At 44.6% G+C, this 24,003-nt stretch overlaps 4 protein-coding genes across 14 annotated transcripts in view; 2 read left to right on the top strand and 2 right to left on the bottom strand.

Annotated features, from left to right (window-relative positions):
• The first annotated feature begins 669 nt into the window (after nt 1-669).
• RNF39 (ring finger protein 39) lies at nt 670-7,260 on the top strand. The gene is made up of 4 exons (XM_039851117.1): nt 670-1,457; nt 3,175-3,197; nt 3,413-3,504; nt 4,955-7,260. Exons 1-4 carry the CDS (start codon nt 1,095-1,097, stop codon nt 5,530-5,532), a joined length of 1,056 nt encoding a protein of 351 aa, XP_039707051.1. The 5' UTR covers nt 670-1,094; the 3' UTR covers nt 5,533-7,260.
• Nucleotides 6,288-9,383, bottom strand: PPP1R11 (protein phosphatase 1 regulatory inhibitor subunit 11). Of its 3 annotated transcripts, none has more exons than XM_039851137.1 (3): nt 9,109-9,383; nt 7,950-8,058; nt 6,288-7,536 (listed from the first exon to the last, which is right to left on the bottom strand). In XM_039851137.1, the coding sequence occupies exons 1-3, from the start codon at nt 9,175-9,177 to the stop codon at nt 7,334-7,336; spliced, it is 381 nt and encodes a 126-aa protein (XP_039707071.1). In that variant the 5' UTR covers nt 9,178-9,383; the 3' UTR covers nt 6,288-7,333. The 3 variants fall into 3 exon arrangements, with proteins under 3 accessions (XP_039707071.1, XP_039707072.1, XP_039707073.1); XM_039851138.1 differs by lacking the exon at nt 9,109-9,383 and adding an exon at nt 8,846-9,058; XM_039851139.1 differs by lacking the exon at nt 9,109-9,383 and adding an exon at nt 8,478-8,834.
• A 1,097-nt stretch (nt 9,384-10,480) lies between these two features.
• On the bottom strand, nt 10,481-14,135 carry POLR1H (RNA polymerase I subunit H). Of its 7 annotated transcripts, none has more exons than XM_039851134.1 (5): nt 13,609-13,745; nt 13,297-13,452; nt 12,953-13,071; nt 12,635-12,744; nt 10,481-10,850 (listed from the first exon to the last, which is right to left on the bottom strand). In XM_039851134.1, exons 2-5 carry the CDS (start codon nt 13,430-13,432, stop codon nt 10,826-10,828), a joined length of 390 nt encoding a protein of 129 aa, XP_039707068.1. In that variant the 5' UTR covers nt 13,433-13,452; nt 13,609-13,745; the 3' UTR covers nt 10,481-10,825. The 7 variants fall into 7 exon arrangements, with proteins under 7 accessions (XP_039707068.1, XP_039707069.1, XP_039707065.1 ...); XM_039851135.1 differs by having other exon boundaries at nt 12,953-13,053; XM_039851131.1 differs by having other exon boundaries at nt 12,635-12,755; nt 13,566-13,687.
• Nucleotides 13,765-24,003, top strand: part of ZFP57 (ZFP57 zinc finger protein) — a 16,821-nt gene continuing 6,582 nt past the window's right edge. Inside the window, exons 1-3 of one of the 3 annotated variants that reach the window (XM_039851101.1) lie at nt 14,072-14,211; nt 16,714-16,790; nt 18,328-18,351. The gene's annotated coding sequence lies outside the window, so the exon portion shown is untranslated. Of the gene's footprint in view, nt 13,868-14,071; nt 14,212-16,713; nt 16,791-18,327; nt 18,352-24,003 lie in introns of those variants that run through there. The other 2 variants (XM_039851102.1, XM_039851100.1) reach the window with 2 other exon arrangements.

Here is a 24,003-nt window from a genome sequence, read left to right as displayed (position 1 = left end):
TGAGGAAAGAGGGCACAAGGAAAGATCAAGAAGAAAAATCAGAAAGCAGAAGAGAATTCTAGGGATCTGAAATTTAAAAAAAAAAAAAGAGGTGGGGTGGAGTCACAGCAAGGGTACAAATTAGAAGGGCTCCTGGGTAGGGCTCCGCTTTTCTGGTCATTCCCTTGATGTGTGACCTTGGCAATGCCAGTTCTCTGGGCCTCAGTTTACCGAAAGAGTTGAAGTAGATAACCCGTGGGTATATGCCAAAGGAGAGAAAAGTGAAAATAAAAACATACGCAGGGGAAAATAGAGAGAAAGAACTAGAGGGACATAGGAAGAAAGTAACAAGAGAGGCCCTGGGAGCCAGCCAGAGGTAGAGCTGAGTTCAAATCCTTGAGGCAGGATTGTGGGTGCCTGCTCCCCACTCCTTACCCCAAAGCTTCAGAGGATCCTTAAGCCCTTAATAGGTAAGGCAGGAAGGTGGAAAGAGACAGGCATCTGTAATGACAGCCACACACCAACACTCAGAGGCCTGCCAAAGCCACATAAACCAGGATCCGTGCTTCCGGCCCCAGCCCCCAGATGTAGGTGTGCCAGCCACCTGGAATGACTCACACTCTGGCGATGTGGGCGCACATGCCAAAAGTGAGCCTGGGCACCCTGCCCACCTGGCACACCACAGGCCAAGGGGGGAGATAACATTCCGGCTCTTCAGGGGGTGACGGGGCTACTCTCCCCACACATGGCTACCTTGCCCCGCGTCTCCTAGTGACCACCGCTCTGGCTCAAGGACCTAGATGTCCTTTTCCTCCCTCCCTCCTCCCCCAAACCTTACTCCAGACGCGGGAGAACCAGATGAGGTGTTACGCAAGGCCTGATGTTTACCTCTCACAGGGGCCTCCTCCTCCCTATAAAGCCTGACGTGGTGGGGCGATTGGCAGAGACTGAGACTGGTTGACAAGATAGGCAATTCCAGGAAAGGGGCAGAAAAGTGTCAGAAAGTTAATGCGGAAGACGGAGAGAGGGGCTTCAACTCAGCAAGCAGCAACTCTGCGCGCTCGAAGGCGGTCGCGGTGGTCGCGGAAGAAACGGCGCCTAGACGCTGGCTTCCCATGGAAGCGACTGAGCTGGGCCCGGGGTTGGTGGAGCGTCTGGAGCAGCTGGCGACGTGCCCGCTATGCGGGGGGCCCTTTGAGGACCCAGTGCTCCTGGCGTGTGAGCACAGCTTCTGCCGCGCATGCCTGGCCCGCCGCTGGGGGACCCCGCCGAAGACCGGCACCGAGGCGTCCCCCACCGCTTGCCCCTGCTGCGGCCTGCCGTGCCCCCGCCGCAGCCTGAGGTCTAACGTGCGGCTGGCGGTGGAGGTGCGGATCAGCCGCGGGCTGCGAGAGAAGCTGGCTGAACCAGGGGCCCGCACTGGGAGACGCCGAGGGGGCCGCATTCCTACCATGGGCAGCCTGGACCCGCTAGGAGAGGTGAGGCCGGGGTGTGCTTCACGGGTCCGCAGCTGTTGGTGGACCGGGGAGATTCATGGGTTCCCTGGAGAAGCGAGAAATGGTACCTCCTGAGCCAGGGCCCTTATGGCAGTTGGGGCAAAGGATGGAGTTGAGGAGAGAAAAGCAAAGAAAGTGGGGTGGGTGGCGGGCAGCGGCAGTGGGGCTTGGGGAGCGGGGGCTGACCCCGAGTGCTCAAAGTGAAGTGAAAAGTGCCGAGAAGGACAGTGGGAAGGAGTTGACGCTTTGCCCAGAGGGGTGGAGCTGGACAGATGCCTGAGTCCTGTGAGAGAGCTTGGAGCAGAGACGGGGTTTGGGCACTGGACGGTGTGAGGGCCCTTTGGAGACTTTGCGAAGAGCGCAGTCTCTGCGGGAGTATAGGGAGGGGTGTCGTTAAGCTCCAGGAGGAGAAGAACCGAGGGGAAGGAGAAGATGACTGGTGTGAGGGAAAGTGGGGACCTATGAGGATGGTGGGGGAGATCGTGAACTGGCAGCATGGGGGCGAGGGGGCGGGGAAGCCCGAGGGAGAGAGGAGAAAAATCTGTAGTGGAGTGGCGCATAAGGAGGGGGCTGTCTAAAGGGGAGAGGAAGGGAGAGGGTAGCAGATCTAAAAAGCGGGGTTGGTCCCTGGGCTCTGGCCCTAGAGCTGAATGTTGTTATTGTTGTCCTGGGCTCCTCTTGGGGCCTGAGATAGCGATGAGGCAGGGCCGGAGAGAGGTGGAGGTGAAGTCCTGGAGTATATATAGTCCCTGGGGCCTCTCGCTCTCCTCTCCTTCTCAGCCTTAGCACCCACCAAACCCGCCTGCATCCTTCTTGGGCCTCAAATCCTTGGCCATCAACCAATTCCATTCCATTGTCGTACCCCCATGCATCATGGATTCCTGACTGGCTTCTCCCCAGCAGCCATGCCGTCTGGGGTCTTGGTTACCTCCCTTTGAAGTCTACATAAACACAATTAATCTAAGTATAATTGGCATAATTAGACAAATTGCCTTTCCTCTTTCCCCTTCACCACCATACTGGTCTGCTCCAGTCAATCCCCGCTGGACAGGGAAGGGAGAAAGAGGAATCCTCCTACATGGAGGGGGAGCATCTCCTGGCTCCCAGGGTACCCTGCAGATCTGTTAAGCTTCCTGGGACTCATCCAAGCCCAGTTGCCTCCTTGACCAGGGTAGGGCTCAATAAACGCCACTGGGCTTTTAAGGCAAAAGGTGAAGCAGCATTATTATAAGGCTTTTATATACCAACCCTTAGCCCAAGGGCTCTGAGTACTTGTGATGAAAGGGGAAGGGGATGTTTATTTGGGAAACACCCTCAGGAAGGTGGATAAGGATAGGGGTCACTGAGACAGAGAATGGGGTTGTGGGGGCAGCAGAGAAAGGTAAGGACTCGGGGTCAAGAAATGCCAAGGAATGAGGCTGGGAACTGAGATCCTGTGGATAATGAGGAAGGAAAGGACAGCGCCTGGTGGAGTTAGGAGAATGAAATGAAAGGGCCGATGGAGTGAGAGGAAGTGGCATGAAAAGATGAGGAGACTGAGAGGAATAGAGAGCACAGAGGATAAAGAGGAGCTAATGCTGAGAGATGGAGGAGGGGGCTAATTAACTCAGACCCAGATTACCTGAATGGGAAGGGGAGGGCTCGTCCCCACAGTATGAAGCTCAGAGGTTACATCCATGTTTTCTTCTGCCCACCCCAGGATATGAAGAAGACATGGAAAAGGTGAGTTCCATTTTTACTATTCCTTCCTTTCCACTACAAGCCGCTATATCCATCACCTTCTCACTGGCTCACATCTTTGTACCCACTCACAGACAGGTTTTCTGGCTGTGGCTTTACCCCTTCCTGCTTCAGAGATGTGACTGGGGTAGGAGAGGGGACATCACAGGGCATAGGGTATTTACTGATTTCCTGACTCTGCTCCCTCATCTGTCCAGATTGGATGCCCCAACACCCAAGTCATCGAATTCAGAGGACGATCTCCCTGAAGATTACCCAGTGGTCAAAAATATGCTTCACAGACTGACAGGTAAGGAGGGCAGAAAGGAGGGGACTGAATGAGAGTGTTTTAGGCTTGCTCCCTTTTCTTTCTCAAATATAATCACATCCTTTTTGATGTCCATATTAGTTTCCTAGGAATGCTGCAGCAAAGCATCACAACAGAAATTTTTTTTTTTTGTCCCACAGTTCTGGAAGTAGAAGTCAAGATGTTGGCAGTTTTGGTTCCTTCTGAGGGCTGAGAATCTGTTTCATGACTTTCTCCTAGCTTCTGGTAGCTTCTGACGTTCCTTGGCCTGTACTTGGTATTCTCCATGAGTCTTCACATCATATTCTTTCTGCACATGTGTCTAGGTCCAAATTTCCCCTTTTTATAAGGACACCAGTCATATTGGACTAGAGCCCACACTAATGACCTCATTTTTACTTGATTACCTTTGTAAAGACTATTTCCAAATAAGGTCACATTCTGAGGTATTGGGGTACTTCAACGTATCTTTTTGAGAGAAAATAGAATTCAACGCATAAGAATGCTTATCCTCAATTCCTCATATTCCACCCTTCTCCCCTCTTACCTTTTCATACTCTCACAAAACAGACCCCTGGAGGTCTTGGGAATCTCTGCTTTCACCACTTTTCGTCACTCCCCTCCAGAAGGATCTAAGGAGTTCTGCATCTCCTTGTCCCTGGGACTCTGGGCCTTCTCTGCATCTTCTGGGGAGTTCCTTTCCCAATCACTCCCAAGGCTGTTATCCACCCTTCTTTAAACTGTCTAGAGATGTTCCACCTTCTTGGTCACCCACCATCCCACTCAACTCAGATTGCTTCTAGCACCCCTAATCCAGAAATCTTTCCTCAGGGTACCCCATACACACAAAGTACCCCATATATACAAGGCCAATTTTTTTCTTTCTGGTTCCTTTGACTATCATCACCTTCTCTCCAATTCTGCCCCACTCTACCTATAGAAATAGGCCTGTCCTCTCTCAAGCTATTCCTGTGAGTGGGCTGGTTTCTCAGGATACCTAGGATTCCTCCCTGTGCTCCTCCCCTCTGACACTTGGGGTTCCTGTCTGGTATCAGTCTTTCTGTTTAGATCCACCTTCCCCATCCTGCTGACCCAGCTCCCATGCCCCACCCCAGATACTACAGATTGAGGTATCAGTTCTCACTCCTCCCTCTACATCCAATCTGCCTTAGTGTTCCCCAACCCCACAAACCAGGCAATCTCCTTTGATCTCCAGGCTGTACCCCCTGCTCTGGGCCAGCCAGTCCTTTTCCAAGTCCAACTCTTCAGAAGTAAGTGGCACTTTAGTGCACAGGGTGGGTCTTGCTCAGGCCTACCCTTCATATGCCTTCATTTCCTTTGGTCTCACTGCCCTTTCCAGCCTCTGAAGTGCCCTATGCTGCATATTCTCTGTCCTAGCCTACCTGTGACTCCAAAACCCCTCACTAGGTTCTCTCTGTCTTGCTCTCCTCAGCCGACCTAACCCTGGACCCTGGCACCGCACACCCCCGCCTGCTCATCTCTGCCGACTGCCGCAGCGTCCGACTGGCCCCACCAGAGACACCTGTGCCCTCTGACAGCCCAGATCGCTTCGATCAGCTCCCAGCTGTGCTGGGCGCACAGGGCTTCCGGGCTGGCCGCCACTGCTGGGAGGTGGAGACTGTGGGTGCTGCCTCCTGCGGAGACTCTTCTGAGAATGAGGACGACTGGGAGAGTCACTATGCCTTGGGCGCGGCTGGAGAGTCCGTGCGACGCAAGGGCCGTGTAGGGCTGTGCCCCGCGGGCGCCGTGTGGGCCTTGGAGGGCCGCGGCGGCCGCTTGTGGGCACTCACGGCACCAGAACTCACCCCGCTGGGGGGCGCCGGGCCCCCACCACGGCGGATTCGCGTGGACTTGGACTGGGAGCGAGGCCGAGTGGCTTTCTACGATGGCCACTCGCTTGACCTGCTCTTCGCCTTCCAGGCGCCTGGTCCCCTGGGGGAGCGCGTCTTCCCGCTGCTCTGCATCCGAGACCCCCGTGCCCGGCTGCGCATCGTGCCAGCCGAAGGCTGAGAACATTGCCTACAACTTTCTCGTTTGGCTCACAGTGAGGCTGCTTCCTTTTGGTATCGGAAATCCCTACTCATTCCAGGGATCATGTACAAGCCAGCAGCCAGAGCATTGATAAGTACACCCCACCCACCTACATTGTCTCTTTCCTCCCAAATAGGAAGACCGCAACTGGCCTCCAGTTTCCACATCCACTCCCAAAGCCGAATCCATTCCGGCTCCTCCCTCTTGGGAGCTGCTCCCCAGCTACCCCAGAACCTCCTAACTGTTCCAGGTCTGAGTTGGAAAACAGGCTGTGCCCCACTGGAATTGGCAAATTGCCCATGTATACTACACAGAGTCCCTGCTAGTCAAATATTTACCTCCTACTCTGCTTCTCCTAGTCTCAAAGAAGGGTCCAGAGCCTTCCCCACAGGGCTTTTGGCCCTGTCCACTCTCATGTTGCTGGAGAAACAAGGCCCTCCTCCTAAAAAACAAGAGGCCTGACTCTGGCCTGGGCCTTGGGGCTCTCTAAGAAAGTTAATATCATTTTTGTTTTTTGTTTTGGAGGAATGAGGATCCTACCCCACTGTGACTGCTTTCCATGTTCACAGTCTTTTCCCATTAAGAACTTTCTTTAAACTACCTGCTGCACATACTCACAGTAAGGAACCAGTGGTGCTACCTTTTCTCAACCTGGGCCCAGGCACCCCAAATTCATCCTTGTGTATAGTCTCACATCTTTCCCCATATGTATAAATGGGCCCGTATTTAACACGTTTTGTGATGTTGGGTTATTTATTTTGTACATCTGTGGCAATAAATGAGATCTCCAAGGTGGTATGGATTTGACCAATCTCTGCAACTGTGCATGGCAAGAAACCTGAAAAATGATATTCAGATCCCAGTAAGGGGTGGAGAGGGCCAAGAGAGCTGTACATCTGGACTGGCAGGGACATCAAAGCCTAGGAAGGAAGGGGTAAGAATATAGTGTAGGGGATGTACCCCCATCTCTTTGCTCCCTTTCCTTCCTCTCCCAGGGACCTGGCCCCTGGGATGAATTTGGATCTGTCTCTGAAGCTGGAAGACCAAAGGCTGAGGAGATAGTTGGTTCTAAGTGACCACTCTTGAAGCCAGCTTTGTCAGAAATCCTAGATCACATGAGAAGGCTGAGGAGAGTGGACATGACTACTTCTTTTTTCATTTTCCATTAAAGGTGAGAATGACAAACACCTCTCTCTCCTAGCTCCTCTTGAAGGCATGAAGGGAGTGAGCAGGAGGGGAAGGGGAGGGCCGGGAGCCCTCCCATAACACCTCACATACCACAGGCAAGGACTAAGAGTTATGACTATATAATCACATCAGTGGAAGAGCTCTAACCAGGATTCACAAGCATAGCGGAGGCAAGATTGCCTGGAATCTGACTGGGACCCTGGCAGTAAAAGCTGGGGCTGCTGGAAACCCAATTTAAATGTTTGAGACTCAAGTAGAGAGTGCAAGGGGCCAAGATAACTGGGTCCCAGGACAGCCAGTTTGGCAGTGAGAACAAAAGAAAGATACGGAGACCAAGATGCCTGGATCCCTGGACAGGATGATGGGTATTGGAAAGAAAAATGAGAGCTGGGGGAACCCAGAAGCCTGAGTTCAAGAATAGCAGCAAGTCAGAATTCCAGGATCTCTGTCCACCCTCCTCTCCTTCTATCAGGCAGAGAAGAGGAGAGGAGGGGGGCTGGAGATGGGATCAAACCATGGGTTTAGTCCCAAAAAAGCCACATGAACACATTCAGGGCCAGACAGACACAGGAATGGTGGGGGAGAGAGGAATTTAGTGCTGCATTGGCCCTGGAGGGGGCTGGGAGGGGTCAGGAGGCTGGGGAGGGGTGGTGGGGCTGGGTCCTGGGGTTGCACGACTCCGTCCTTTTCGGTGGCCCCGTACACAGTGTGTATGACCACAGCCCTCCTCTTCCTCCTCATCGCTCTCTGTGGAGCTCTCGCCAAAGGCCCGAGGTTTCTCATAAATACAGCAGCCTGGATTTGGAAGGAGGAGCCCAGTTAAAAAGGAGGAAGAATAAGATGTAGAGTCAGTTCCATTCCCACTGGATCTCAGTAAAAATTCCTACTTCCACCATTGTCTCCTACCTTGCAGGATCCAGCTTCCCCAGCTCCCCCCTCTGGGACTCAGACATTCAATTCCCTTGTCTTTTTAGAGAGCCAGGAATCCAAAGCTCCACTTCTCCCACCTCTGATAGCTCCTGCCTTCAAGCATTGGCACATTCCAATTTGAGCCCCTCCCTACCTCTTTCCCCTCTAACTTTAACCTCCTCTCCCTGATGCCAGAGAACCACCAAGGCATTGTGAGCATCTTAAGATGTAGATGAAGGTAAAAGGTATGAAGATGGGCGCCAGAACTCCAGGGTTACTGTGGGCCAACAATTACTCACATTTTGATGAGCGGCGCCCCATATGTTCATTGTCCACAGTATCACTTGTCCATTCCACCTTTTTCTCTGGCTTCCGTTTCCGAAGTTTGATGGTTAGGCTCCGGTTCTCCTGGAAGGTTAATAGGGATGGGCATACCTATGTAGTCCTTTCCTATTGACCATTCCCACTCCCATCCAGGGCCCTACTACCTGCCCTATCCCAGTTCAATCAGTATCACAGACATAACACCAGAAGAGTTGAGTGCTGGGAAAAGATGAAATTAAACAGGTCTTTGACCTCCTTGAGGAATCATGAAATAGTATTTCCTATTCTTGATTACCACTAGTACACAGAGAAGACACAATTCATAACCTAGGGAATGTCCCAGCAAATCTTCAAAGGAAAGTATAACCCTCACTGTTTCTCCGTCTTCCTCCTTGGGGTACTAATACATGAAAATTATTTTCTCAGTCTTGATGCCTAATCTATGATCTCTATTTTTCCAAACCCCCTATTCTTTTTACCATTAAAGAAAACTCCATTCTCACCTCTCTCATCCTCAAGCCCTACCTCTTATCCACCTATTCCCTAGCATAATGGAATCTCTGGTAACTATTATTCTAATCTCCCTTAATCCAGGTGTAATTAAGCTCAATACAACCATCTCCTTTTGAAAACAACCTGTTTTTACAAAAATGCTTTTTTCTCTATTTACATCTCATCTGATTTTTCAAAATATTATTTTCATCCTTTTGCTTCCTTTCTCTCTGCTTCTTTACATTCACCCCTTCGACAAATATTTATTGATGAGTACTCTTCCCATCAAATTCCCCTACAGCTGGCCTCCAACCATGCTTTCTTACACAGCCCTTCATTTGCCCCCAGAACCTCCCTTGCTCCTTAATCCCCAGGTTACCATTCTTTCATTAATTATACACTTCACTACCCCAAACAGCATCGCCTACGTCCTAACTCTATTACATGTGGCTTGATAAGCCTTCAGCACCATCTCTGCCACTCCAAATATCCCAAGACCTTGCGATTCTCTGAACTCCGATATTCAAACCCACTCCTCCCATATCCTCAAGCCTAGCCCCTCCGGCAACTCTCCGAAGCCCTATCCCCTCCCTCCCAGTATATCCCAGATCCCTAAACAGCACCGCCCCCCGCCTTTCTCACGGGCTCGGTTGTCACGGTAACCGTTGTCTCAGTGACGGTCTCACTCAACCCGGCCCCTGCCTCGGCCATGGCTAAGGCTGAGGAAAGGGAGGAAGGGATGAAGGGGGATGAGACACCCTTCCCTTGTTCTGTGTCTCCAGGGTCTAAGAAAATCGGTATCGGATTCAGAATAGTAGCCAGGATCCTCCACTTCCTCTTTCCCCCTCGTCCTAGGCCTCCGCTTCCCCACCCCTTGGGATAACCTGTCCAACCCCACTTCCGGCTCTCTACTTCCGGGTGTGACGCAGGCTGTGGTAGTACCACTTCCCTTCCCCGACACTAAATGCGTCAAAGCGCAGGCGTCGCCAGATTAGTTCCGTCGTAATGTAATAGTGCGCAGGCGCAGCGAGGAGACAAAAAACTTGGCGTAAGAGGCGTCACTGCGGTGGTGGACGGAGGGAAGTCAAGAGCCGCAGGCACGAGCACTTCAAGCAGGAGGGGGCGGTACCGAAGGGGAGAGGCGGATTCGGCGTTGTAGACTGGGTGCCGCACTTTGGTTCATACATCTTGTTGCTGAGCCCATTCCCTCCCATCCCCTGGATGGGTGGGAGGACGAGGCTACTAAAGCAATAGTGATCCGACAATGGTCTATTCTGTTTCCTTATGGGAATTACGGGAAGGGGATCTAGGAGCAGTTGGAAACACACTTGATTAAGAACCTGGGTTCTAGTACTCGCCCTGTGCCGGCAAGTGTTCGAACGGGGCACCTGATGCGTGTTCAACTTAGATTTTTTCCCTGTCATTGTACTAGGCCTTGAAGATGGAAGCGCATGAAACACTTAGACCCTGCCTTTTAGCTCCCAGTGTTGTGGGAAAGCCTGGCATGCTTAGGACTAACAAAAATATTAAGACATTGGGATATTAACGTAGATGTAAATGTCATCTGTGAAAATTTGAATATGTTTATTGTGCCTGGACTATATACTTATTTCCCTTTTAAGTTTTTGGTTCAAAGTGAAAAAAGTAAGGTACAACTCAGCATATATATTATAGCCCATTAAAAGAAAAACATCTCTGTGGAGTGGAATTCCCGATAATTTTTACTTTTTTCTACATGTTACAATAAATTATATATCACATTTATCTCAAGAGCAACAAAAAAGCAATTTCCAAATGTCCACCTGTAGTAAGTACATACTGATATCCCTTAGTATCAGATTTTTAGTTGTTCAAACTTAACGTATCAAATAGGTCTGGGTAAATTTTTTGTTGAATCTCTCCAAACATCCACTTTTTGTTTCCCTACACTCAGGAACCAAATAGATTTAGATAGTGAGGAAATACTTACAGTTGCTTTTTTTTATATTAGCCTCATTTCTGGCTCCATTTTTTGTCTTTTTTTTTTTCCTTTTTCTTTCTTGTACTAATTTATACTCTTTGTTACTGATATATTTGTTGAAAGAACAATATAAGCTCATTTAAATTCCTTTTGGAGCAAGACAGTATAAATAACATACATATGTCTAGGTCTTACAGAAAAATATAACTTTAATAGGAAAACTCAACTGAAATAGGAGTACCCTGGGGACAATAGTAATCTTCACATGATGAAGAGATGCTTCTCTTCTGGGAGCAAAATACTGCAACCAGTGGATGGACAAGAGATCTAAGAACCAATGTCCATCACCTTCAAAGGAAGAGGAGAGGGAAGGATTGTTGAGTCATCCAGAAAAAAAAATTAAGAGTCTTCCTTCTCCTGGAACCTATGGAGGAAGAAAGGATTTCTTTGTTATATTTGACCAAAGGAAAATGTTCTAGCAGTGTAAGATGAAATATTCAAATAATCAAGGAAAGACTTTTATTTATTGACACTGGAAGGACTAGCTCCCCTAAACAATCCTCCAACTTCGAGCCAACTAAAAATGCTGGGATTAAAAATATATCTAATGAATTACGACCTTGAAGTATGCAAAGACTTTTTGGACACAAAAAGCACTAGCCATAAAAGAGGCGGGGAGAGATAAACTAGACCTAGTAAAAATTGAAAACTGCTCATTTAAAAAAAGTTAAATAGGTAAGACTGGGAAAAATACTCTCAAAAGATATATCTAATGAATATTTTTAATCCATTGATGACATGGCAAAAAAGTAGAGAGTAAAATAATGTAAAACCAGGAAACTAAACAAGTAAGTTAAAACTGATGCCCCTGCTATTGTGGTGCCCCTTGCTGTTCTGACATGGAGGAACCAGAGACAAAGCTACAGTATCTGATAGGAGATACTCTGCATAAATTTGGGACCTCCCCCTCTGTGTAAAAGTAAATAAGAAAAAAAAAAAAAATTCCACCTCTATAGAGGGGAATTTATCTCGGTAGAGGAAGGAAAATATCTCCCCTGAGATTTTCTAACCATAAGCTGGCCCTTACATCGATTTGCAACCCAAATTCATACTACCTATGTAGTCAAAAAAAACCTGGAGCCAAGAATTTATTTAAAGTGATTCTGGCTTGGTAGTGCCTCAAGACACCTGAACAGGAAACACAAATGCCGATTTCACCTGAGGCCTCAAAGAATTCTCATTCAAAAACAAACAAACTGAACTTACAGTCAAAAATCACAAAACAAAGAAAAAGGCACCATGAGAGCAGAAATCATGTACAGCAGCATCAGACTCTCAAAAACTGGGTATTGAAATTATCAGACAATATAAATAACCATGTTTAATATATTTAAATGTAATATATACTTTAAGGATAAAAGGAGCAATTTAAAATATGATTAAGGAATTGGGAATTATTAAAAATGAGATTAGAAAAGTGATAAAGTAGAACTCTAAAAAATTTTTTAACGTAAAATAACAAAAAAAACCTCAGTGACCTGGAAGAGAGACCTGGAGAAATTACCCAAAGCAGCATAGATAGAAATGGAAATATGAGAGGCAGGGTGAGAGAAACTGAGGATAAGTAGTCTAATAAATAGCTAATTATAATTAGAGTTCCAGAATGTGAGCATTGAGAACATGGGAGGAAAGCAATATTCAATGAGATAATGGCTGATGATTTTCTAAAGATGATGTGAATAAAAGAAAAATCAATCTTCAGTTTCAAAAAGTCCAAATCCTAAACAGGATAAATGAAAGAAAGCCACATCTTGATAAAGTGTAGTGAAAATGCAGAACACCAGAGACAAAGAGGAGTTTATAAATACCATTCAGAGAGCCCATGTTCTTTAAATCATGCACAGCTAATTCTCCCAAAAGTACAACTTGAGTGCAGTGGAAGATTCCAATACAACATGCTGAACACTAAGCAATACTTGCCTTCTGTATTTTTCATTTCCTTTTAAATATTTTAAAAAGTTTACTTCACTGGCTAATAAAAAGATAAGTATAATTTTTAGAAATATAAACAACCACAAATCTATTACCTGAACTTACAGAAATGGATGGGACCAAAAGAAACAACTGTTTATTCAGTACAAGAAGTAAATCCCTGGATTTGTTTAGTTAGCAAATAGACTGAGAAAGGGCAAGGGGAAGGATACACACTTGCAGTTGGTACAGGTGTAGAAGACAGTCTGCCCTTCATCCGCCGAGCGCATCTGTCTGGTGTGGTATGCCATTCCCTCATGACCACATCGAGAGCAGCGCCTGTCAACCTGGGAAGCAACTGGTGGGTTAGGGAGACCTAGTTATATTTCCCTACTTCCCACAGGAAGCAGGCTATAACACTCCTCGGACATTGCTGCTCTAAAGGCCCCTCTTTTCTCTTGAAAGTGGGTACAAAACTCTCCAGATCTCAGCAATCACCCCTCATATATTTCCTACCCTCCCTATAGGGGCCCAACCTTGATGTCATTAACCTACCACGGGTCCCTGGAATTCAGGTCCTCCCTCCATCGACATAGGCATGGCTGTCCCCAGTTTGTGGAACACAAATGAAGTCTTCACAACCTTCCCTTCGAAGTCTGCACAGGCAGTGAGAACTGGTTGTACAAACAAGCGGAGGGAGCTGACGCCCGCAACTCCCTCTCAGTTAGGCCAGGTGGCCTTACAAATTCCCTTCAAGTTTGGTCCAGAGACGAAAATTACTACGTGCCTGAGGTCCTGCTTTAGAGTCCCCCACCGATAGAACCAATTTGGAGGTCCTCAAGCCTCCAACCTTCCCATGCTGGGTCTACAGCCCGGGCCGCTGCGTAGAAGCCCCTTACCTCTCACGTTGATGGAGAAACCACAGCGAGTACAGGTGACTGTATCCTGAGTCCCTGGCAGAGGCAGGACGGAGCCGCAATCCGGACAGAAATCCAGGTCCGACTGAAAACTGGAGCCGGTGCCAGCGAGGTCCATGACAGACAGGTGGTCGAGGGCTGAGAAGGAGAAAGAGAAGTTTATTAACAAAAGAGGGTAGCCTCCTCCCCACTCAGGGGTCATTCTTGTTATTACTGGACCTCCTCCCACCCACGTCTCGTTCCGCTGCAACCAAGGAGCCCGAACGTCTGGAATTCCCAGCCCCAGTCGAGTACCACTGGACTTTAGGGTTTTCCTGGGCCAGGTGAGAAGAGCCAGCCAACTCCGCTGGCTAGAGCGCCAGCTCTGGAGGGATAGAGAGGCAGCGAGCGCGAGACGGGCTAGAGCGTCAACGCGTTCCGGCTCACGGTTCACTGTGACGTCATAATTAATCGCAAACAAGATCCCGAGAACCTTAAGAGAAGGAGAAGAACCTCGCTGAAGGATGGCAGCGCCGCCTTTAGCTTGGCTCTGCGACTTTGGATAGGAAGACGGGTACTCAATGCTGTGCCTTCCGCTACTTTTCCCCTCAGGACTCCGAGCTGCGATGTTTATTTTCTTGGTCTTCCATCTTACAGAGGCCCAGTGCGGGGCGGGGGAAGGGCGTACCTCCGAAATTCGTACTAACCTTCGAAATATTAATTTATTCGGAATAGAGAACTACAATCCCCGCCGTTCTTGAGCCAGTATTTCCCTTTTGCGGCTGCGCGGTAGTTAGAAAGCTAAGCATTTTGGGAGTTCCAGTTCTAACGCTCCTTGGGCCTCGCTGGCCAAACGAGGGCTTTCTACAAAACCAGTCTGGCTCGTGTGTTTTGAGGTCTTCTGGGCCTTTGGAAGGGGTGAGTCGGCTTCTTAAGGGGAAGGAAGTGGTGAGGGTAAAAGCGGAGAAGGAATGCTTCGTCCCTGGGAACGAAAGAAAGCAGTGATGAAATTGGACACTTGGGAACAGGCTCAGGACTTTGGAGGTGGCGATACAGAAGAGATCTTAGATGCTAGCATTGGTCAAGGGAGCAAACGGGTAGGATTTCATAGGACTTAGGTCGAGTTTGGCTTTCATTTGCAGCCCTTTCACCTCGTCCCTCGCCTCCCGTCCAACCAACTCGAAATCATCATCATCTATAAGGCGGACAGTTGACATCTCCCAAATCTTTTATAAAACACGAGGACAAATATCTTTAGAAAATCTATTTTCAGTCATCTGTTAGTACAGTCTAAAGTAGAACGTTGCCATGAAGGGACCGCTCCTGGATGTTTCCTAGTTTCCTCCCGGCCCTTTCATCCCCACCCAACCAGATGGCTTTACTAAGCTCCTTACATATAAAAGTTCTGGAACTGTCACTGTTTTCTCCTCTGAAAGATAAAAGATGTGGTCTCCTTGAGAAAGGCTCTGGTCTTCCTTTCTCTGCAGTAATGGAGAGACACAATAGTGAAGGGGTTAGAACTCTGAGCAAGCTACCAGAGAGCGAGAGTCCCATAATTTGATTTACCTGGGTGTTTTGTCTGTCTTACAAAGGGGAGGTCTGTTACAGAGTCTATGATGGTAGGCAATTTTTATTCTCACTTCTTTGTGTGTCTGTCTCCTTTGAAAATGGAATTTGAAATTAGCCCTCTTCCCCCACCAACTTTACCTTTTCATTGAAGATCCACCATGAGTTGAATTCTGTCCTAAAGCAGTAAAGGAACATAAGCGTTATAAGGCATGGCCCTTTTCCAACAAAAGCTCACAATCTGTTCAGTTAGTATTTATTAAGCACCTATGTTAGTCTTTGAGATGAGGCTTGGGCTGCAAAGTTGAAAACTTCTCTGACCTTAAAAAAATACAAATGAATAATTATAATATAATGAAAGCACACTAATAGGACAAAATATGAGAACCAGGGACAGGCATATGAAACAAATATCCTTATGCAATCAAGGAAGACTGGTAAATATTTGAATAAAAAATAGATGCAGTGTTATAGGGAATATAAGAGAAAGATGCTCAGATATTATACGATAAAGATAATCAATTAAATCATTAATTATGAGAACTTGGGATCAAAAAGTCTAATGTTAAGTACTGTGCTAGATGCTATGTACTGAGAAATAAAAGTCATTTTAAAATCTCAAAATAGGTATACATAGGCAGATAAAAATGTACGTAAGAGGTCAGTGAGATCCAATATTTGCTATCAGATCCCTTTGATAATATAGATACATCATTTTATTTGTTGATATAAATTATAATTCCAGTTTGTGAATTTAAATTCAGCATCAAAAATTTAAGTGATATATGAATACAGATATGATTGATATCTGTAAACCATGATTGATTTTCAAATGAGTTATAGAAATAAAAAATGTTAAGTGTTCAGAAGAAGGCAAAATCACTGTTACACAGAGTAAACTAGAAAGACTTTATAGAGAGGGGCTTGACCTGTGGAGGATAGACAACCGGCATTTATTGATAACTTACCAGATCTCAAGCATTGTGCCAAGCTCTTTAATTCACATTTTCTTTATTATCCCAAGAGGTAGAATTTTGTCTTATATCTCATTTTATAGATAAGGAAACTGATATAGAGAGATTAAGTTGCTTGCCCTGAGTCACACATCTGCGAAATGGTGGAATTAGGTTTCAAACAGCACTGTCAAGCTTCAAAGCCCATGCTCTTAATCATAAATAGTATTTAAAAAAGACATAGAGATGAAATGCCAGGCATCTTCAGTGGTTTAAATATGACCTCATAGCAAACTCAGATTGGACCAGGGGTGACATAAAAAGTTGGTAGTCTTCATTTGTGTTGCCGTCAGCCTGTACTATAAATAAACCCAGAGTAAGCGCAAATTCCCATCATAAGGTGTTGAACAGAGAATGGCTTCATAATGGATTTAAAGTTGAAGGATGAATGGCAATATAAGGAGGAACAGAATTTCAGAACAAAAGATTAGAAGGCAGAGATGCTATATGTGCTGATAGAAGCAGAGAGGGCCCAGATCAAGAAACTGCAGAAAGAGAATGAACAGATAACACTGCAGCCTAGAATTATCTCAGAAAGCAGAGGGGGCTGGGAGACTGAGCAATCTGACATAGATGTGCTTGAGCAACACTTCACCAAGAAACCTGTCTCTCCCTTGTCCAAATCCCTGATAAAAGATTCAGAATGGTTTGCATTGAGTCCACCAGAGAAGTATGCTTTTAATTTATGTGAAAGGATATGTTCTTATTTAAAAAAAAAAAAAAAAAAAAATCTTTGTTCTCCACCGCAGGAATGCAGTGGTTTCCCATGGGGGAAATAGTATATGAGATATGTTCTGACACTTCCCACATTCTAATCTGCCTTTGCTTATTTATCTTTCAGATTGATCTGGGCTAAAGCATCTAGAGACCCTAGGACTGCTTCAGGTCAGCAGTCTCCACTGGAGAAAAAAAATATTGGTAAATAAATTATCTTCACATCATAGTTTGGAACTACTAAGAGAAGGATTGTTAGGTTTAAAATTCTTCTGCTGAAGCTACACTCTCCAGTAGTGTGTCTACACCGGCAAATGTTATCTGTACTTGCAAAACGAGGTATTATTTTGAAAACTCCCAACACTCTATTTTTAAAAAGCTAGTTATTGATTTTGGTGGTGGGTACATCAACTTTCACAGCTCACTGGCTCATCTAGGAATGATGAGAGTAAAATCACAGTTCTTACACCAAAGTAAATAAAAGACCACACATCTTTTCTTGGTAAGCTCAGGTAAGCTCCTGTTTAAATGTTCAAAATAAAATGATGGTCACCTTATAAAACTCTGTGCCTCACTCTGACAGAATCTAGGTGGCATGTATACAAAAGCAGCAAGACAACTGATAACTCAAAAATATCGGGAAGAATATGAATCACTTTGTAGGGAGCAAGATCTTTCTCTTGACTACTGGCTTGCCAAAGCGGAGTCTTACTATAATAAAAGATTAGTGGAAATGATGAAAGAACAAGACACAGGCAATGCAATCAAGAAGAAGTTGGAGGGAAAAACAACCCAAAGCATAGAGAGACAAAAATAGTACTATTTGGTACCTGATAGAGATGAAACACATAGAGAGGCACATATATCGAGCAGGACAGGTCAGAGAATTTAAGAAGAAAATGTTTAAACAATTACTATGGTCCCATAGTGAAACAACAATCCCAAAAATTGTGCCGGAAGAGCACAGTGTCCAGAAGGCACAGAGAGGAAAACAGGTAAATGAGAGACAACATACAAATTAAAGATCATCAGGAATGCATGATTAGGAGAGAACTTGTAGAGCAAAGACTCAAGGAAAGACTTGAGAAAAGGCCAGAGCCAGCCACCTACACAGGAGAAGCATGAGAGAGTTAACAAAGAGATAAAAGAGTTTGAAAGTGTTATTGCATATCCACTTTTCCAGCCACACAGTGGAAGTCAGGTTAAAGTGAATATTCTTATGGAAAAGTCTCAAAATAAAGAAGAGAATACAATTATAAAACCATATCAAAGAAAATTCTTAGCTATGCCACGCTTTTTGAGGAGTCAAATAGGAAAAATAAAAGATTGGTAAAATTTCAATGCTTTTATGATAAAATCATGTCTCTTAAACAAACCCTTTTAATTTTTTTAATGCTAGTTCTCATCTCTCCCCAGAGTTCAGTGAACTCCATTTGTATCAGATACGTAAATACCAGATAGTTCTGGACTTGAAAACTAGCTTAGCTATTTTTAGTTGCCTTGTATTTAAGTTGCTTATTTCTTCGATGTTCAGTTTCCTCATCTGTAAAGTGAGATTAAAGCATTACATAGCATTTATAGGAGGATTATGATTTCTGTGAAGTGTTAGCATATATTAGATATATTAGATGTTACATAAATGTTAGTTTTCCCACTTGGGAAGACCTGGCTTGGGCAGTGATAGTGAATAAGGAATTGTTCTCATCTGTCTCTCCCATCCCTCTGCTCCCAACTCTGGAAGGCTGTCTTGATGAGATTGCTATAGGTAAGTATGTGATCTTTCATTTCCCATTCATACTTTTATCAGGGAACTATTAACCATGCCCTGAAAGTTTAACGTGCACTGTGCAATTTATTTGTATGAGAAGCTTAATTCTGAGAACCTCCTATGTGCCAAGCATTGTTAGTTACTGGGAGTGAATAAAGAGAAGTCCCTGCTCTTGAATAGGTTATAACTAATGGCATAGATCATTCTCTAAACAAGTAACAAAATGTGGTAAGGATTATGGCAGAGGAGTTGTACAGAAGCGAGTCACCTAACCTGGCCTACGTGAGCAGGGTAAGGAGGAATAAGGTCAGAGAAGGGAGTGTAGTAGTCTCATGTTTCTTCCAACTCCGTATTTTGTCATTTTCTATCACCTACTTAAGATGTTTCCAATGTTTGAATCTACTCAGAGGTAGATTCACTCACCTTCTCTAAAATAGATGTTGTCCAACACTAACTGATAAATCAGAAAGCAAATTTATGAATTTAGTGAGACTTTTAATCCCCAAGCAGAATGAAATTTATTGTTTTCCATTCAGTTCATTTTCTTTTCAAATACCAGAAAGTTGGGAAGGGAGAGGTTCAGAGTAGGTGAATAGAGAATCAGAGAAATGAAAACTGGATGCCCTAAGGAATATACTTAATTTGTGATATTCCTGATGCCTACCCTTCTGTACTAACAGGATACCCTTTACCCAGGATATTGCTGGATCAACACTATTCAATAGAACCTCTTCCAATGATATAACTGTGCTATATTTTTGCTTTTCAATATAGTGGCCACTTCCCACATGTGGCTATTGAGCATTTGATATGTGGCCAATGTGACTAAGGAACTGAATTTTTTATTTTATTTAATTTAAATTAATTTTAAATTGCCACATGTGGCAAGTGACTGCCATATTGTAGAGCATGGCACTAGATAAACATACTTTGTTTTCTAGACTTCAGTCCCACAATCAGTTTTCTGTCTTTGACAATATATGCAGGTATGATTACTGCTCATCTTACATTAGTATCAGTTTAGTTTCCTTTATATTTGAGAGGTGCCCTAATTCCTGGAAGAAATTCAGAAATACTGTAGATGACTTCTGTGTGGAAATGAGATGGCTGAAGTTACTTAAATTGGGTTCAGGAACTGGCCCTCTCTTTGCTCATTCTAGAATTTGACCAGGACATATACCAGAATCTCATTCCTACCCACCTGATTTGCCTCATGGATACTCTTGTCCTGTCTGTTCTTTGGTCTTCCATCACCATGTCTCAGCTTTAGATTTTATACCTTTCAAAGATGTGGATCATCAGAATGCAAGAGGCAGAAGACTTAGAAATCCAAATCACTAGGGTGATAAGCCCTTTGAGTTGAGTGGGACTGAAAAGTAACCTAATGCATTACTGTTAGTAATTGTTTACCATGAAGATTTCAGTTCTGGACATATAAATTGGTGAGTTCAGCTGCACTCTTTTCCTCCTCCAAATCTTGCATAAAAACTGATGATCTCAAGGCAATTTCACATCTCACATGGCTCAGAATAAAAGTCTGTGATTAAAGGGACTCAGTTTGGCCCAACTTGAGTCCATCATCTCCACCTCATAAACTCTATTCACCTTTTCATTTTCTTGTACTATGTGTGAATGATACCATAATAGTAAGTCACACTTAATGCTTTTTTTTGGTCCTAAATTCTTTTTTCTTTTCAATGTGAAATGTAATATACAAGTGATAATGTATATGTACATTTGGAAGAACAGTAAAAGATGGCCAGGTATCTGCTGCTCAGGCTGAGCAATGGGACATTACTACACCCCAGGAGCCCTTATGTGCTCTCCCCACTCACATCCTTCTCCCTTATCCTTAGAGGCAATCCCTATCCTGAATTTTGTAATAATTGTCATCTCTTTATAGTTTTTATCATCTATGCATGTACAGTTGACCCTTGAATAGTATGGGGTTGGGGGCACTGACCCACAAGGTGTAGAAAATTTATGTATAACTTTTGACTCTCCACAAACTTAACTACTAAGAGCCTACTGTTGATCAGAGGAAGCCTTACCAATAACATAAACAATTGATTAACACATATTTTGTATGTTGTATGTCTTATATACTGTATTCTTACAATAGAGAACAGATGTTATTAAGAAAATCATAAAATACATTTATAGAACTTTATGTATTTATTGAAAAAAATCCATGTATAAGTCTATCCATACAGTTCAAACTTGTGTTGTTCAAGGGTCAGCTGTATTCTTAAGTGACATAATTGTTCATCGTTGCCTGTTTATAGCCTTAATAAAAATGGAAATATATTTTATCTGATTTACTTTGCTCATTAATATTTTTGAATTCATTTATGTTGATGTGTGGAAGTGTAGTTTTTTTTTTCCCCTCATCTTCCCAGTCTCTAAATGTTGGAGTGCTACAGAGCTGAGTCTTTAGACCCCTTCTCTACATTTGCTCTCTCATTAAACTGAGTCTCATGGCGTTAACATTATCTACATAGTGATACACCAACAATGCAAATGTATATTTCTAGTGTAGTTCATTTTCATGACATGAATATGCGACAACTTAATTACCTGTTTTGCTGATGTCATTTGGATTCTTTCCAGCTTTTGTTTTCTTCTACTTCTGTAAACATTCCTTTAATGTGTTTCTGGTGCACGTGTGTAAGAGGTTCTCCAAAATATATAAGTTGTGGTATGTTCATTATTACAAGCTTCATCCTGGGGATTGTTAGATTTCTATTCCATTGTGGTTTTATACCTATAGGCCTGTTCTGTAGATCTGGCACATATCATCCTTAGTAAATATTTGTTGAAAGAGAAAAGGACATTTGTCAACTGCTGGAAACAGCTGTGTCTGAGACAGCCAGACCCAAAATACAAAAACGGCTGATACTATACCAGTATACATACCTTCCTATATCCTGTCCATACACAATCATAGTCGACCTTTTTTTGTCCTTATATTTCAGTTGAGGTATTAAAATATATTTATTTACTTAATTTGTTTTTTAATACCCTTCCATGAAAGGCCCATTGATACCCTACCATTGATACCCATTGTCAAGAGGCACACCATTGTTAGACTAAAAATAGTCTGGAAAGCCGAAAATGACAGATTAGTTTCAAGAGCCACAATGGTGTAGCTGGATTAGGCTAGTTGGAGTAGAATAACAGCACTGTATCCTAAAAAAAAGTGTCAGCAGTGGTGAGGCACCACTGATATCCCTGAGAAAGGGTCAGAGATCCAGTGAAGTTCATCTACCAGGCGTAGGTGTGAACAATGCCCCTTGCTATGTGGCCTCCCTCGCTGTAAGACAGGTTAATTTTGGGTAGTAGTCACAAGTCTAAATCTTACTGAGTCCTTTATTTTGTGCACAGTCTGCAATAGTGAAGTTCTTGCCATGTCTTGTATGATGGATCCAGGCAGCAATGGAGGCAAATCTGCGCAAAATAGGCTCCATCAACAGCTTGATTCCGGTCAGTCTCATCAGATAACTAGCTCTTCCTGTGGGTATTCACCTGAGTGACCCAGATGGTTAGATTAGCAATTATGGTTTATCTCCACAGATTGAAGCTCCAAAGAGAGATGCCTAATGAGTCTAGTTTTTCAAGTGTCAGATCAAATAGCTAAGCCATTGGCAACAGCCCAAGAGTAAAATTATAGAAAGGTTGATCAAGGGGAGTATTGATGAGAGTTATGAAAATGGCCTTGAGTTCTGCCCACCAAGTAGTGACAGCATTCAAGTAGTGACAGCTTCCATTTTGGGTTTTGCATAACGCACTGAGATTGAGAGGCAGGCCACTCCAGATTGGTAGGAGGAGGGTTTAATAAGCAAGGGAACTTACATACAAGGTTTGTCTTGGGTGGTTGCAAGACAAGTGGATCTCCAGACCCACCTGTAAAAATCTTAACAGTTTACATAGAGGCCTTAATTGGGTTCAGTAACATATTCAGTCCAGGTGGTCTCAACAACATCTTACTTTCTCAAGGCTACGTCCTTAAAACAGCTCCTAGTGTGGGAATGATGGGCAGAACATACATTCACGAACAGGGGAGGGAATGAAGAGCCTCTGATTGCCTAGGTCCTACTGACAGGTCAACTGGTGGTTATGTCCTCTCAGTTACCCTTTCCAACAGAAGCTCAAAGGTTTATGGAGCTCTAGTGGTAGAGAACTTACCACAGCTTGCTATATAGTGACAATGAGGTGGAGGTCTTCCATTTATTGCCTATTCATGAGAAAGGATTGAGGCAATGGTTGCAGACCGAGAACCAGGAAATTGATTCAAAGACATCTGCCCAAATGGTGGTAAACTTCACACCAGGGTTTTTGTCACTAGTCTGGTGATTAGCTCAAGGGTTTGTGTCAGTATTTGGAACCATATAGATCAGAACCAGGTGGGCTTCTCCCTTTTCCTCTTAGCCTTTAGTTCTTTCAAACCAGACTCCATATATAGAAGTTCCCACAATACCCAGCTCTCCTTCAGCTTTCTTCCTCTAGCTCATTCTCTTCACACTTAGACCTCAACATCTATCTCATACCTTGTTCCACCTGAGTGTAGCCCCCTTGCAACCATCTCTACTTCAGTCTCTGTCATCAGATTTGAATCAGTTTCCCTTACCTGGTCGCTTCTCTATTTTAGGACTTAGCCCTGCATATTACTTCTTATAGTGCTGCTCTTCTGTTTTGATTATAAACTCCTTTAACTCAGCTGAGTGTCTACTGCAAAGCAAGCGTTGTGCTGAGTGCTGTTGAGACATGCAGAAATGAATAAAACTGAGTCTGTCCCAATCCCTCTCTCCAGACCTAGAGTCTAATGCTCATTGAATGAATGAATAAATGCCCTATTCATCCTATATCTCTTTGCTGACCTTCAAGACTTGAGGATCAAATCAAATTGGCAAACCATGGTCCAGGGGCCAGCTGCCTAGTTTTCTAAATAAAGTGATTTGGAACCAGGGCTGGGATAAGGGCAAGCAGGTGAAGCAGGTTTATGCCATGCAGGGTCAGATCCTATCATTTTTGAAGGACTAGTTTAGTTTCTTCATGGTTAATGGGAAGTATATTTTCTATCCCCTCCTCCAGCCTGTTTACATGTTGGTCTGAAGATGGTGGTAATGTACATGACTGCTTCAACCTCATGCTTTTCCTGCCACCCTCCCCATCAGCCTGCTATCTGGAGACTCTTCAGTCCACTAACATGAATTGTCTATCCCTAAGGCAGAGGAGCACTGTGTCAGGTACCTTGGGAACACAGAGATTTAAACCTGCATCTGCCAGTCATCCAGTGTGGTGACTTAAAGCAAAGGGTCTGGTTCAGGTCCCCGTGCAGCAGGACGTGGGCTTTGGCAAGGCTCAACATTGCTGGGCCTGTTTCCTCACCTGTAAAGACTGAATAGCAATGGTGTTTTTGAAGACTGAATGGCGGCTTTATTTTCAAAAGTATTTTGTGAATTGTAAAACCCCATGCCTATTGTGAAATATTTCCGTTGGGCTGATATCAAAACAAAACAAAACAAAAGTCTCTAAGAAAAGTTGAATTGGGTTCGGGTAAGTGGACAAGGTAAATAGAACTTTACCTGGGCATGGTTCTTTCTGATCCTCTACCTTTGTCTGCCGTCTGTCATCATACAAATCACAGTT

The sequence above is a fragment of the Pteropus medius genome, unplaced genomic scaffold, assembly GCF_902729225.1.
Source record: "Pteropus medius unplaced genomic scaffold, Ma_sr-lr_union100, whole genome shotgun sequence".
NCBI classification, from domain to species: domain Eukaryota; kingdom Metazoa; phylum Chordata; class Mammalia; order Chiroptera; family Pteropodidae; genus Pteropus; species Pteropus medius.
Note: the sequence above shows the minus strand (reverse complement) of the source record. Positions and strands in the feature narration are given on the sequence as shown.

Excerpts from the sequence above, each read along its gene's own strand:
- RNF39 (XM_039851117.1), top strand. The coding sequence starts at position 1,095 with ATGGAAGCGACTGAGCTGGGCCCGGGGTTGGTGGAGCGTCTGGAGCAG. Across the intron at positions 1,458-3,174 it reads GCCTGGACCCGCTAGGAGAG|GATATGAAGAAGACATGGAA; the intron begins GTGAGGCCGGGG and ends TGCCCACCCCAG. Across the intron at positions 3,505-4,954 it reads TATGCTTCACAGACTGACAG|CCGACCTAACCCTGGACCCT; the intron begins GTAAGGAGGGCA and ends TGCTCTCCTCAG.
- PPP1R11 (XM_039851137.1), bottom strand. The coding sequence starts at position 9,177 with ATGGCCGAGGCAGGGGCCGGGTTGAGTGAGACCGTCACTGAGACAACG. Across the intron at positions 8,059-9,108 it reads TTACCGTGACAACCGAGCCC|GAGAACCGGAGCCTAACCAT; the intron begins GTGAGAAAGGCG and ends TTAACCTTCCAG. Across the intron at positions 7,537-7,949 it reads GGGGCGCCGCTCATCAAAAT|GCTGCTGTATTTATGAGAAA; the intron begins GTGAGTAATTGT and ends TTCCAAATCCAG.
- POLR1H (XM_039851133.1), bottom strand. The coding sequence starts at position 13,432 with ATGGACCTCGCTGGCACCGGCTCCAGTTTTCAGTCGGACCTGGATTTC. Across the intron at positions 13,072-13,296 it reads TTTCTCCATCAACGTGAGAG|TTCTCACTGCCTGTGCAGAC; the intron begins GTAAGGGGCTTC and ends TTGTACAACCAG. Across the intron at positions 10,851-12,634 it reads TACACCTGTACCAACTGCAA|GTTCCAGGAGAAGGAAGACT; the intron begins GTGTGTATCCTT and ends CTTCCTCCATAG.